The sequence below is a fragment of the Cylas formicarius genome, unplaced genomic scaffold (genome assembly GCF_029955315.1).
Source record: "Cylas formicarius isolate icCylForm1 unplaced genomic scaffold, icCylForm1.1 PGA_scaffold_8__14_contigs__length_24414737, whole genome shotgun sequence".
Classification (NCBI taxonomy): Eukaryota; Metazoa; Arthropoda; class Insecta; order Coleoptera; family Brentidae; genus Cylas; species Cylas formicarius.
In genome coordinates this window covers 8,683,007-8,698,200 of record NW_026844361.1, presented here as the reverse complement: position 1 = coordinate 8,698,200, position 15,194 = coordinate 8,683,007, and the positions used below count along the sequence as shown (strand labels likewise).

At 37.8% G+C, this 15,194-nt stretch overlaps 1 protein-coding gene across 3 annotated transcripts in view; it reads left to right on the top strand.

Annotated features, from left to right (window-relative positions):
• Nucleotides 1–15,194, top strand: part of LOC132706666 (lachesin-like) — a 358,621-nt gene that overhangs the window by 310,974 nt on the left and 32,453 nt on the right. For all 3 annotated transcript variants that reach the window (XM_060678141.1, XM_060678142.1, XM_060678140.1), the window contains exon 8: nucleotides 11,638–11,786. In XM_060678141.1, coding sequence (XP_060534124.1) covers nucleotides 11,638–11,786 — 149 coding nt within the window. The remainder of the gene's footprint in view (nucleotides 1–11,637; nucleotides 11,787–15,194) is intronic.

Genomic DNA, 15,194 nt, shown 5'->3' with positions numbered 1-15,194 from the left:
AGTTAGGAAAATATTTTTTTTTTGCATAAATAAGAAATCAATCATCCTGTTGGCTTCTTCAGAACTGAAACAGTTTCAGTCTACTGTAGTACTATTTTACCTATGAGGGGAATCTAGTTTTAAGTAGTTTATAAAGAAAACAAACAGAATGTAATTATTTTTTATTTTATTTAACCATTTTATCATACAGTTTATGACTTGATCTCTTCGTTTAAAACTCTAAATAAAACGAATACGGAAATTCTGGATTTATGTCGTATAATATAATAAGAAAACGTCTACCAAAAAGAACTCGACACTGGGTTCGCTTAACCTGACACAAGCGTGAGTAGAGGTCACGCCAAAGGCTGCCATCTGACCTTACCTTTGTTTCCGTTTTCCTTATCGAGGAGGAATAAACCCGTAATGCTGCCTTTTCGAATCCTTTTATGGTGGTCGCGGTCCATTGGTAAGGACCCCGTGCCCCCACTGCCCACACAGTACTATAGGTAGATTCATGGAATAAAATTTATTGCTTATCAAGATTAACTTTTGCGTAGCGTATGTGCAATATTAAATGCGCATCCGTAATATACCCCTGTTAGAGTTCTCCAAACGAAATACCTTTTTAAAGGCATAATCCGGTATTTAACTTTGGTAAATTTTTATGAAGATCTAACCGCCGATCTACCTCGATTGGGTTTTTCTTTGTAACCCTCAATAAATAGATTCGCAATTCCACAATAACGTTGCAAATCCGTACTTCGGTAGTTCGAGTATATAAAAACTTGTCTCTTATCGATGGTTTCGTAATAAAAACCAGTTCTTCGCCCGAACGCACAAAAAGTCTCTTGACAAGAGTCAATGTTCAAAACAGTAAGCGACTCTCCATGTAAAGTTTTGATTGTTAAAACAATATTCTTGTGATACACATCATATCTCAACCGTCTCCCTATTCCCGCATGGTGCATGTCAAGTAGACTTTTGAGACCCCACGATCTTTCCGCATTTTTCTTTCTTGGCAAACGGTATTTTAGTCGGAAGATAATTTTATGATTCCACTTTGCCTAGATGTCGATTTCAGAAACATAAACACATTTTTAATTATAATTTTGGAAGCTACTGGCAAATGTCTGCGAGTCTTTGATCTATTTGAATTTGGCGGATGTCCATCATCAACGATTATTACGTCATCGACCACAATCTCTACTTCTTCGTCGCTGGACTAACAAAATTGAATAACGTTGGTATTTGATTAAGAAAATACTCCGATTTCACCAACCCCCACAAATCAACCCATAGCAAACTGGGAAAACATCCATTATAAAACAATTATCTACATAAGTACTACTAGGAAAATATTTTAAAGTCATTTTATTAGACCCTTAAGTTGGAAATCAGTTTAAGTTTTCTAATGTGTTTCTAATATAGGAGATCAACCTATCTAATGGGCAAATCCAACTTGAAATCGAGCTACCTCAAGTAGGAACTGTTTCAGAAATATTATAAAACGCACACTAATATGAATTAATATAACAGTTTAATCAAAGAAAATTTCCCTACTCTTAAAATATAACAGTCCGCACAGCACAGTTCTTGTGGTAAATACGGTACTAGCTTGTGGTACGCGTGCTGCAAAGAATGGTCTAACCAAAATCTTAAAAGATTGTACAAACGGTATATTATTTGGAGAACTCTATATTCAATTTTTCAGAATTGCCATATTTTGGGTTAACAGTACTAGTTCAGTAGCCAACAACAGTCGTAGCAAAAGCAAATGATAATTTTCAAATATAATGACTGTTTATCGGAAACCTCATCACAAGCCTAATAAAATTAATAGAATTAATAGAAAGTTGTCTACTCTGGATCCTCCGTAAAAAACCCTATCCGGAAGAATTTTCATCTTTTCGATAGCTTTATGCATAAGCTAGTTTTAAATGGTGAATGAAAATCTAAATCTAAAAATCCAAGATAGATATTTCTGTTTGTGCACTGCTTCATTTCATTAAAAACGCAACCTTCGATCATAAAAGCCGAATCACGTTAGCTTTATTAATAAACGAGGTACGTCGTAAAACCATCAAAAATGGGATACACTGTACCGCGTTCCTAAGCCAGCAGAGATAAAGATATCTATTGTTCCTGATTTATCTACAGCTTACAAGATTTTTTATTTTCCAACCAAAAATAATAAAATATAATTTTGACCACTTAAATAAATACACATTAAAATGATTATATAATGTTATCGTGAGAAAATACACCCAGAAAATATTTACTTACAAATATTATCTACAAATTATACAAGGAAAAAAATACCCAAGGATGAAATTTTCTGTTACATACCTTTTCGAACTTCCGAAATAATATGGATCTTGATTGGATTTTGAACTGCACTGAACGCTCTTTTACAATTAAGTAGTACGTCGGAAATGATTGGCAAAATTATCTTGAACCACAAAAGATTTCGGTTCTTTACATTTTTCCACGATGACATGAACATGACATTTACCTTCCCATCTGCCAAGTTCTTTGTTGTTCGATTACAATAACCTTTCTGAATTTCCCGTCGTGTTTGAGTTATTTTAATTTACGGCTTTCAGTAAGCACACGTTTAAGCATAGAATCTGCAACAAAAAAATCAGTCCTTATTCGGCTCTTATATAACATAAGTAGGTGATGAAGCTAGGACGAGACTTGGTGTATTTCTTTTTTCAAGTTAAAGTAAGTGAGTAACTCTCATATACCGAATATTTCTGTTCGCATTAACTTGTAAATTTCCTCCTTATTACGCTAAATTGGGCACTGTCCATTTTCACATTGAGTGTCTGGAAAATGTCCAAACAGTCATCATCAAAAAAATTGAAAAAAATTGCCACCTTAGCACCTCGAATTTTTCTCGGATAGAAGCAAATGGTTTTGTTATTGTTAATGTTATTGTTATTGGACTGAAGTCTGATGTTCTTTTAGTCTGTTTGATATTTTTTGACCTGCTTCTAAGTTGTATTCCTTGCCACATTTGCACGGCGTACTGCAAACACTTGCTCTCCGGAGGAGGGTTTTCTCTTTTACCGATCCCATAAGGTGGAAGATTTTAGGGCAAGTGGTAGTACTAGTACTACAGTGGTTCTGGTTTACTGTATTTTCTAATAGAACCTATGATACCTTGATAATAGAAAATGTTTCAGAGAAAAACGGAGCTAAGATGTGTTAATTCCTGGGTTGAGACAGCGATATTGCTCTAAAAACTAACTAATTAGACTGTCGGCGACAGTGACATTACGCATCTACAAAATCCTTGAAGTTTGTTTTCTCCACGGATCTGAATTTCGTGCCGACATTCTCCGACGTCTGTCACCCTTCATTTATTCGTTTGCCGCTCCCTGGCACCTTTATCTTTAATGCCACCGAAAGGATTATCGGTAATTCTACATAATTGGCACCGTAATTAATTATTGGGCATTAAAACCTCGCCAATGACTCCCGGCTGCATGGCGGAAAACAACGTTTAAACAAAACATATCAAGGCAGTTAGATACGAGTCGTACTAAATCATATCCGTTTGACGTTGCCGCCTGATAATTTACGTGCAACGATATTTTGATATTCAGCAATAATTCTGATTCGGGCGCCCGACCGACCGCATTCCGCTCTGAGCGACGTTTCGATTAAATATGCACGCGCAGGTACGCTTTGTAACTCACTGAGTCGCAAAAAAGGTTTATCTCTGCTCCCTCTCGCCCCTGGGCCGTCAATTTGCTACTAAATAATTAGCGACATTCCGTGCGGTTTTTGCTAATCGGCTGTAAATTGAAACGATTTCATAATTGATCGGTTAGTATTTTGTCAGATGGATTTATATCGGCCGAATTGAACCCCGAGGTTTAGCAGCAATCGCCGAATTTACGAGAAGGGTCACGCCGTCGAACATTCGTCAGCAAATTAAGTGGGCACCATTTCACGTGTATGATCCAACCCAAGTTCTTTCGGTAATTCAGAGTCACTCCAATAACTAACATAATACATATTTTGAGTAAGTTTTGCGGAACCATCACTAACAAAACTTCGCGAGGTAGTGAATTTATATGATCTGCTGACGAGTTTACTGATAATGCTTTAGGTTCTTCTGGTTCTAATTAAGCACGTAATATACAGACCTAGACGATTAGGTGGTTAGAGAGGTACCTCGCAGTTTGTAATTCGACACGGGCCAGAGACTTGAACAAAGATGTCTATGTTTATTTTGAAGACTACTCCAAAGCTTTTGACAATGTCAAACTTTACTAACTAATAGAAATGCTTCAAAATGTGGACATAGCATTTCAGCAAACCTTGGCTGGCTAGTTCGTCAAGTAAGTGCATCGAAATTCGAACGGATATACGATAATGATATATCTTATATCCGCTACCCTTCGATATATATTCTAAGCAAACTATGAAAAAAGCACTAAGCAAAAGTAGCCGGAACATCAACGTGAATGGAGAAGTAATAAATAATATTAGATACGCCCACTGACACTGCCATATTTGACAACAAGGAAAAGGTTCAACTACCTTGTAAGGAAAATGGACTTAACCTCGACAAAACTAAGTGGATATTGGGAGAAAACTCAACACAAAATCGAAATACGTACTAGAATGGAAAACATGAAGGATGTTTTCACACACAAAGACATCACTTCCACTAAAGATAAGACTAACCAAGTGACCTAATGAAAAAGCTGCTCAGAAGATCGACGAATGACCAACATGCAAGTACTGCGCTGAATAAGGAAAGACAGACAAATAACATTTATCATTACGAAAACCAAGACTGAATACTACGGCCCCTTAATGAGACATGACAAATTCGATTCACTGCAGCTATTGGTCCAGCTAACGAGCCTTTGGCGACCGAGACGCAGCGGTATAACTAACTTAAAATTAAGGAAATGTAATGGGGGGTGGAAGAGCTAACAGAAATTAGGGCACGTCCCCGAAGTCGGAAGATCCAGCATGAGAATGTAGAAGGCAATGAAAAACCACTACATTAAAGGTTCACAGAACAGCAAGAAAAGATATCATGGCAAACTCGACTACATTTAAGGCTCCTTGTCCGCGGCAGACCTTGGATGGTCAATTGGTGCTAAGAATCCCCCCGTTTCATGCACCTGAAAGTGGAAATATACAGGGAAAAAAATAAAAAGGCTCTGATGGTACATGACATGCCAAATCACTTTACGCAGCAGGAAAAATACACGACATCGTTGCAGAGATGAAAAAAATGGGTGTTAACGGAGTTAGCAAGGTCGGATAACCCGGAACGGGACAGATAAACATACAAGAACATACAATGTGGAAATTATGCTGCGCAACAGTACAATGGAGTTGAATTTTTAATAGATACCAAGAATGCCAAATCTATCAAATCATTTGTACCACAATCAGATAGAGTTGCACTATTACAACTGAAAGCGCGTCCCAGAGATATTAATATTATCCAAGTATGCGCCCCCACATCAGAAAGTCAACAAACGCCAAATACAATACAAGCTAAATTCAAACGGAAAAACTTAATAAAAAGACAACAACAGAAAACAAGCCATGGATGAACAATGAAATTCTAGATTGTCTAGTAGAAACTCGAAGGAAATATAAGGACATAAATCTCGACAAATACAAAGAAACCCAAACCATCATCCAAGAATTAATCAGACACGCAAAAAAAAATGGATGAATGACCAATGCAAGCAACTAGAAGAACTACAAGTGAAGCATGATCATTATATATATATATATATATATATATATATATATATATATATATATATATATATATATATATATATATATATATATATATATATATATATATATATGTTCAGTTTTGGTTATTTATTTTGTATATTGACACTAAATATTAATTCATTACCTGGGTTTTCTATATATTGATTTCTTTATGATTCGGGGTTAATCGAATACATTTATTAATTTTTATTTTAATTTAATTTTTTATATACTTTATGGTAAAAAACGCGTGTCATTTCACCGCGATAATATGAGCCCTCGGGTTTTGTTTGGCCGAATTACCGCGCATAGTTTTCGCGTGTTTGCGATTGGTAACCCCCACTACATTGCTGCAATGGACATGGTGTGGAGAAAGAAAATCCGAGAGGCCTCAGGGGTCTTACACTAGAGTGCACATAAGGTAGGCCGTTTATTTTATAATTCGAGGGTTTATCCGTAGTTTTGTTTTGTTTGTGATCAAATTTTAAATTAAGAATTTATTTCGATGAACTTGTATACTATTATTCCACACGCGGCTTCTAAAAGGAAGTCTAGGAAACATTGAGTCTCTTACATATGGTCTTCGAGCCCGGATTTTTAAGGAATCAGTAATTCAAAAATAAAATTATTTTGTCTTTTCTAAATTCATTTTCTAATACTAAATTGGTAAAAATAATTTTGATTTCATTCACTATAAAGGCGTTTAAATAAGACGACCTTGAATAAATTTGACGAAGTATCGGAAAACAGGTAAAGAATTTAAATCGTTTAGAGTTTTTTGCGGTCTTGATTTTGTGTACGATATTTTGATTGTTTTTTGTTATCAATTGTGGTTTTGGTGGATTTTACGAGGTTGTTCGCATATTTTAATATAATTGAATTTAATTTCTTCTTTCTTGCCATTTTTTTTATGATATAGAAAATTTCTAAAAATATTTTTAAACCATGGCAGATTCAAAAGTAAATAGAAGAAGCGTTTTTATACAAAGATTGAAAGAAATCTACGATTTAGCTACTGCTGCTACACAGAACCCAGCTAAAATTAATGATTTTAAAATACGATATTCGGCGTTAGAATCAACATATAATGAGTTTGATAGGTTGCATTTGGACATAATTTCTGATAAAAGAGTAACGGATGTAATGCTTGAGCAGCAGGAGCTAATTCGAGCGGAAGTTGATGATCAATACTTTTCAATTAAAAGCATTTATAGTGAACTTTGTATAAAATCTGAAATATCCATGATAGTACCACCTTCGCCACCAGGCCAGAGCCATAATTTGCCGCCTTACCTAAATTTTAATCTTCCCCGTTTAGATATACCTGTTTTCTCAGGCAATTTAAAACAGTGGCCGACATTTTTTGATTTATACAGGAGTTCGGTGCATAATATGAACTTTTCCGCTTCACAAAAATTTCAATTACTGCTTACTCTCGTAACCGGAGAACCGCTCAGTTTATTGAGAAATATTCCTATAACTGATGACAATTACGCAGTAGCCTACGATACTTTAATAAAAAGATACGACAATAAACGGCTTTTATCGACTCATTACTTCAATGAAATAATGAACATTTCCAAAATTTCAAATCCATCGAATCAAGCACTGCGTAATGTTGTTGATAAGTTTTGTGAAAATGTGGAGGCATTAAAATTATTGAACTTTCCTACTGCGGAATGGGATTTTTTGCTTTTTAATTTACTCTTAATGAAAATCGATTCTGATACCTTACAGCGATTTGAAATGGAGCACGCAAAATTTGATATACCCACTTTTGCGCAGTTGAAATTATTTCTGAATAACAGGTGTAAGGTTTTAGATGCGTTGACCTATACTCAGGAAGAAAATAAATCAAAAAATGCCGGAACCATTTATAATAGTAAGTCTTTTGCCAGTAACCGTCAACATAAGTCAGGTTCTAGGAATAATGGTGATCACTCCAAAGCATTTTTTACTAATACTCCTTCTAATAACGTTCCTACATTGAATTGTGGTATCTGTAGGACCCAGCATTCCATTATAAACTGCTCCGTCTTTTTAAGTAAGACTCCTCATGAGCGCTATTTACTAGTTAAACGCAACCGTTTGTGTGTGAATTGTTTGAGTTCGTTTCACAAATTTTCGAAATGCAGTTCTAATAAGACCTGTTCTTCTTGTACGAAACGCCATCATTCTTTACTACATTTCGAGTCGGCACATGGTAATGACTCTTCCGTAGATCAACCACATTGTGGCACCACTTCCATAAATTCTAATAGTGCATTTACGCTCCTTGCAACTGCAAAAGTGGATTTTCTGGACAGCCAAGGTTATTCCCACACAGTTAGAGTACTACTGGACAGTGGAAGCCAAGGCAATTTTATATCCGAAAGATGCTTTAAGAAATTAGGACTTTCCCGCTCTCGTTTGAACATTCCAATTAATGGGTTAGGTAATATGACATCTGTATCGTCGAATGGTGTTACTTGTTGTACGATCCGCCCGGTGGGTAAGAACACACCTTCTTTTCCCATAGAATGTATCGTTTTACCGCAGATTTGCTCCTACATGCCTTCTGTATCTTTCAGTCGCGAGAACTGGTCACATTTGGAGAATTTAGTCGTTTCTGATGACACCTACAATACTCCTGGACCTATAGATGCTCTCATCGGGTGCGAGTTATTCCCTTTAATTTTGTTGCCTGAGAAGGTGTGCGGTAAAGAGTTGGAACCTGTCGCATTCAATACATTATTTGGCTGGGTAGTGATGGGTAAAATTGATCGTATAAAAAGCAAGTCCTCATATTCCTGTTGCACACTATTGGAAGAAAACCGGGATATTAATAAAACTCTTCAAATGTTTTGGGAAATGGAGGAAGTTCCAAGTAGCAAGTCTTCATTAACCCTTGACGATTCCGCTGAAATTTCTTTTAACGAGACTCATTCTCGAACTCCTGAAGGACGTTTTATCGTTACTCTACCGTTTTCCAGTGGTGAGCCATTATTTTCTGACTCACGCTCCATAGCCCTAAAAAGGTTTTATAGCCGTCTTCTTAAGGATCCTCCATTATTTGAGATATATTCCAAATTTATGAAGGAATACTTAGAGCTGGATCATATGGAACCCGTGTCTGCTCCTGTCTCTGACGTTGCCCAGCGCCACTTCTACATCCCTCACCATGGGGTTACTAATTCGAATAGTACGACTACTGCATTGCGCGTAGTCTTTGACGCATCTTGCAGTCCGCGGGATCGATCTTTGAATGACACTTTGTTGATTGGTCCCAAACTACAAAATGAAATTGTAAGTATTCTGTTAAGTTTTCGAAGGTTTCCTGTAGCATTTACTGCCGATATCAAAATGATGTATCGACAAATACTTGTTAATGACAGCCACCAAGACTACCAACGTATTTTATGGAGATTCTCCCCTCGAGAACCTGTTCAAGATTTTCGCCTAAAAACCGTAACCTACGGATTAAATTCAGCTCCTTTCCTTGCTCTGAGATGTCTTTTACAATTAGCCACCGAGGGTAGAGATAGATTTCCTAGGGCCGCAGCAATTTTAGCGTCCCAAGTGTATGTTGATGATATATGTGTATCTTGTAAATCTTTAGAGGATGCTGTGGATATCAAACAACAACTTATTGCTCTATTGGATGAGGGTTTTTCCTTAGAAAATGGTCTAGCAATTGTGTTGACTTCTTAGCTACTATACCTTCAGATATTCTACAGAAACCTCTCGCACTTGACACTAAATCCGATCCTTACTTGAAGGTTTTGGGTCTCAGATGGTCTCCAGAGAAGGATATCTTCTCATACGACATACAATTTCTCAACTCGACATGTACTAAGAGATCTATACTTTCTGAAATCTCCAGAATTTTTGATCCAATTGGATTACTTTGTCCCATAACTCTATTAGTTAAGCAGCTAATGCAATCAATATGGGCGAGAGGTATCGACTGGGACAGTGAAGTGCCCGCAGATATTGCCCAAAGGTAGACCGACTACAAAAATGAATTGCCAAGTCTGTCAGCATTAGAAATACCCCGTTATTGTTTTATTTCAAAGTATGTTAGTTTAGAATTCCATGCTTTTGGGGATGCTTCAGAGCTAGGTTATAGAAGTTGTATCTATTCTCGCCTCGTGTCTCCAGATGGCCAAATTTCTACTTATCTCCTCTATGCTAAGAGTAAAGTATCTCCATTGAAGAGATTGAGTCTTCCTAAATTGGAATTAAGTGCTGCATTAATGGCTTCCAAATTGCTTAAATATGCCTTAAATGTCTACAACATTCCCGACGTACAAAATATTTATGCTTGGTCTGACTCGACTATAGTCCTAGGTTGGATAAGGTCACCGCCCTGTCGTTGGCGCACTTTCGTCTCAAACAGGGTGAGTCAGATTCAAGACAATGTAGCACCTGAACGTTGGTTTCACATCAAATCAGAAGACAATCCAGCTGACCTTGCGAGTCGCCCTGTCCTTCCGTCTGATTTAGTTGACTGTCCCTTATGGTGGGCGGGACCAGTTTGGTTGTCGCGTCCCTCCGAAGAGTGGCCCAAACACGAACTTGGTGAATTGGACGAACCACTACCAGAAGAAAGAGCGACCATTCTCACGGTAATAAAAGGCTATAATCCTGTTGGTGATATTTTGAATAGGTATTCATGCTTACAGAAAATACTTCACCTTATTACTTATTGGCGTCGTTTTCTTGGCATTCGTTTTAAAGTGGTTTCAGTGGTTAAAAAGGGTCCTTTCACGGAGTACGAGTTATTTCAGAGTCTTCTCCGCATTGTGAAGCAAGTACAAGCAGAAGCCTTTTATGAAGACATTTCCAATCTTTCGAACAAGAGTGTTTGTTCCAAGCCGTTAAGAAAGCTTGCTCCTTTCATCGACGAACAAGGACTTCTCAGGGTAGGCGGACGCCTTACTCACTCTCAACTTGATTACGATCAGAAGCATCCCGTTTTGCTTCCCAACAAACATAGGTTGACTGATCTTATAATAGAGGATTTTCATAAAAGATACCTTCACTGTGGACAGCAGGCCTTGCGCTATTTTATATCTCAACGGTTTTGGATTTTGGGTGCTAAAGGAGCTATAAAACGTATTGTCCATAAGTGTTTCCGCTGCTTTTGAACACATCCTCAGGTAATAGAACCAAAAATGGGCGATTTGCCTAGTTTCCGCATTACCCAAGCCAAGCCCTTTCAATGTACTTCTTTGGATTTCGGTGGCCCTTTTCAGATACTGATGTCAAGACATAGAGGTTGCCGTACTCAAAAGGCTTATCTATCTCTCTTTGTGTGTTGTTCTACAAAGTGCCTGCATTTGGAACACGCGGCTTCTAAAAGGAAGTCTAGGAAACATTGAGTCTCTTACAATATATATATCTTATCTTTTTAAAATTCTTATCGTTGTAAATTTTATATTAAGTGCTGAAGATATTTAACTGCTTGCTCTGCCCTGAGTGGTTTACGTAGTTTAAACAACATAAGTCACTGTCTGAAATCCAGCGTAATTGAAGACCTTGACCTATCCATCCAAGACCTGATGAGTTACGCCTCCACCACGGTAAGACAGTCTTCGAGGTTTACCCGCGGTGCGTAATAATTCATCAGATTTAAATTTTTATGCGAGGCCCTGGCTGTGGTGTGGCCACTAAATCTCCCCGAAAAGGGCTTAAGGGTTCCGCATTAAATCTAAAAATTTATGTTCGATATACGGGCCGTATACGAATGGCGAATAATTCTGTTGCGGAGGCTTCCCCTGTATTGTTTACACCCGAAACACGATATAAACGGATTATATGAGATTATTTCCGTGTTTTATGGGACCTATTGGGGGAGAGACGGCCCTACAAATTTGACGATCTCTAACACGCCCTCCCTATTTTCAGGAGCAAGTACACCATACGCGAAGATAGGAGCGGCTATAAGGTGTTTATGTGGCTCATCATCAGGTCGTTTTCGCCGGCAGACATCGGCACTTACAACTGCGTCTCTACGAATTCGCTGGGACGCGCGGAAGGAACGCTGAGGCTTTACGGTAAGATATGCCAAATTATCATATTTGTCGATCAAGCGCGAAGCTACGTAATCGAATGAATTAAGTCTTTGTGTAGCAACCGCGCCGGGACTAGTAACGAGCATCTAACTTCGAGCGACGCCAATGAGACGTCGCATTAAACCCTTTCTCGACATGAAGACGGCTTTGCTCGCGATATTATCAATTATCGGCTATTCAGTCTAATTTATTCACAACTAGACGAGGTACGATGCGCACCATTTCGTCACGACATTACAAAATGACAACTGAAATATGAAACTTCGTCGACTTTGTAAGTTTTTAATAGGTCAAACTTTAAAATTTGTTTTCCAGTGGTGTTGGTTATCAAATGTTTTGGGTTTTACATCGGTTTTAGGGGATATAAATGTTGCGTGCAAATAACCAAAAGTTGAATAATTTTTTTTTTTAAATCTATTAAAAGAAGGGCGGAAATTTTTACTCTCCATCAATTTCTATCGCTCAAAATTAGAATGGGGAAAAATGCAAAATTATAACCTAGAAATATGTTTCTTTTTTTCCTTGGTGCTTATTCACAATATTTTTACTATCAAATATAATAGCGACTTTCAGGAATATCTGAAGGGATTCGGATATTCAGATTTCTTAAAAAATTTATTCATCTATTTCGGCTAACAAAATAATTCTTCAAACAATAGGCGGCCGCCAATATTTGAGGCCTTGCTGTTATATACGAAATTAGAGAAGGTTAGAGTTGATAATATATTCTTCTTGATATATTTGTTTCATCACTATAGATTAAAACCATACAGGTTTTTGGTTAGTTAGAATAATAATAATATGCCATAATCTCTTACGAGGGGTGGGATAAAATTACCGAAGTTCATTGGTGGAAATGCTGTTGAGAAATTTGGCCACATGTAATTCTTTCTCCCTTGTTAATTTCTATTCCTCGATTCGAAGAATACGAGTTTTTAGTATGGAGTATTTTTTTATATTTTCAAGAATGCGGGTCCAATCTTTCTGTCTCATTTTTAATTTTTATTTGCACATTTAAGTATTTTACTCGTCTGAAATGGCGTTGAACCATTATTCTGTTGCAAACTTTAAACGTCAAGTTATTACATCACTTTCTAGCCTGAATTATCAATTATTGAGCATATTTCGAAGAAAATAATAGAAGGATACATAAAAAGAACTTTTGTAATTATCTTTTTGTATGAAAGGGCAATGAGTGAAAGCCCCAAGGATGTGAGAAAGCAAGTAAACATTGCAAAGATAAAGGAACTACGATATACCGTAAGACAGAAAGAACCGATGAAGGAAAAAAAAGTTGATATCAGCTTTAGTTCATCAGCTTGTTAGAAGAGAAGAGCAAAAGTGTAGATTAAAAAGATCGTACATATGTTGAGAATGTGAGCAAATGAATCAAAGATGAGACATTCAATTTTCCTCTTACTTTGCTCTTCAGTTCATAAGGTTCTTAAACTTCACCTTAGGGTACAATAATGTGCTAGCTTTCCCATTGCCACTACAGCGTATAGAGCAGAAACCATTACATTTAATCATTTCCAAACCGCCGCACGCGAAGAAAGGAAAGTTGATTAGCAGGTTTATGTGTGAGAGGGAATAAGTATTCGTTAGAACAGAAGCGAAAGGAAATTATGGAATAGAAAGAAACAATCGAACATTTGTTGGGAGTATGAACAAATGAAAAAACGAGACATTAATTCTTTCTTTTAACTGACTCATAAAGTCCATAACCTTCACTATAGGGAACATCAATATACAGAGCAGAATGGCGATACCTTGCGTCTCGTAATAACCATGGTAACGACATTTAATAGTCTTCGACCCGCAACACGTTCGTCGTATTCATTCATAAGCGCCGTTTGTTTATCAATCCTTCGCTTCTCTCGTCGACAAACAAAAGTTTACGTCGAAATTTGAGCTTCATTAACTCGGGGGGTTGGGGAATTACCCTCGCACTCGCGCTTATAGCGACAACCACGTCGATCGATCGGAATCCCGCGATAGGATCGTCTGCGGATAAACAGACCGTCGCGTTTAATCTTAACTATTATCCGGCCCCGATAATCGGCTGAGCTTGTCGAATTTCGAGGGAGACATGGGTAAAACGCCAAGCTAATAATGTCACCCTTTGAAGAAACTTCACACCCTACCGCGTTATTAATAAAATACATCACGAACGTGTCCTGCGTCAGTAGATATAATACCTGCGTTCAACAGCAATTTCGGCCGTTTTTACACGTAAATTCCCATAAGAAAATTTAAGGTTCATTGTAGTTGAAATTGGTCCCGGTCAAGGTCATTCGATCCATACCCTCTTAAGCACCAACTAACCGTCTCCCTCAACCCCAACCCCCTCCCGCAACCCCTCTCAAAACCCTCCCACAACCATCATCCCCCACCACCCCCCCAACCCTCACACCCCCATTTCACAACCCTCTCACAACCACTCAACAGATGTGTTAGTCAGGTGACTCACCTTTTTTTCGCGTCTACCGAGGATCGAACCCGGGATCCGTCGCTTGTCGACCGCAGACTTTAACGCCGAGCTAACGAGCATATTAAAACCAACGTGTAATTATGTGTTTGATCTCGAGAATGATGACTCATCTTATTCCTGCCGAAGATCGAACCCGAAATTCGTCCGTCGTTGAACGGTCACTTTAATGCCGAGCTAATTATGTACCGCCGGTTCCGTCTCGTTGCTGCTAGATGTCGTGCGTGCGCGCTCTTGACAGTATTCCTATCAGCGGCTGCGTCACCCCGGCAGGTGACGGAGACGCTAGGACGGGATGACGCGGTGATCCGGGAGTATAGGATCGACGGTAAACAAGTCGAGTGACTTATACATAGTGCCTTAATAATCAGGTACACCCGGTGTGTTCAAGTTTAATTAAAGAAAACTATATACAATAACAAATATTTATCCAGAAGGGTCTTCTTCTTCTTCTTTTGCGTCCACTTTGTCGTCCATAAACGATGTTCCTGCTGATGACGTTCTTGTTCCCGTTCTTTCAAGAAATCTATATAGGAAATACACTCCTCACCGTCTCCCTCTGTCGACCACCCACCCTGCTGGATGCGCCAACATAATGTGTGTGAAAGTTGCACACACATACCAACATTCACATTTCTACTTCTTGTCATTTAAAAGACATTAAAAACACTATATACTTCAATTTAATTTGATTATTTTTACAAGTAAAAACGCGGATTATTGTCAAACGGAGAAATCGTGTTTTTTCTAGAACAAACAAGAAACAAAATATGTATATGTCGCGTTGCCTATAAAACAGATTTTTTAAACAAAACTTTTAGTAAGTGACGTAAGTAAAGTCACATTTCTATTCCCTGTCATTTAAAGGATATTTAAAAAACACTATATATTTCAATTTAATT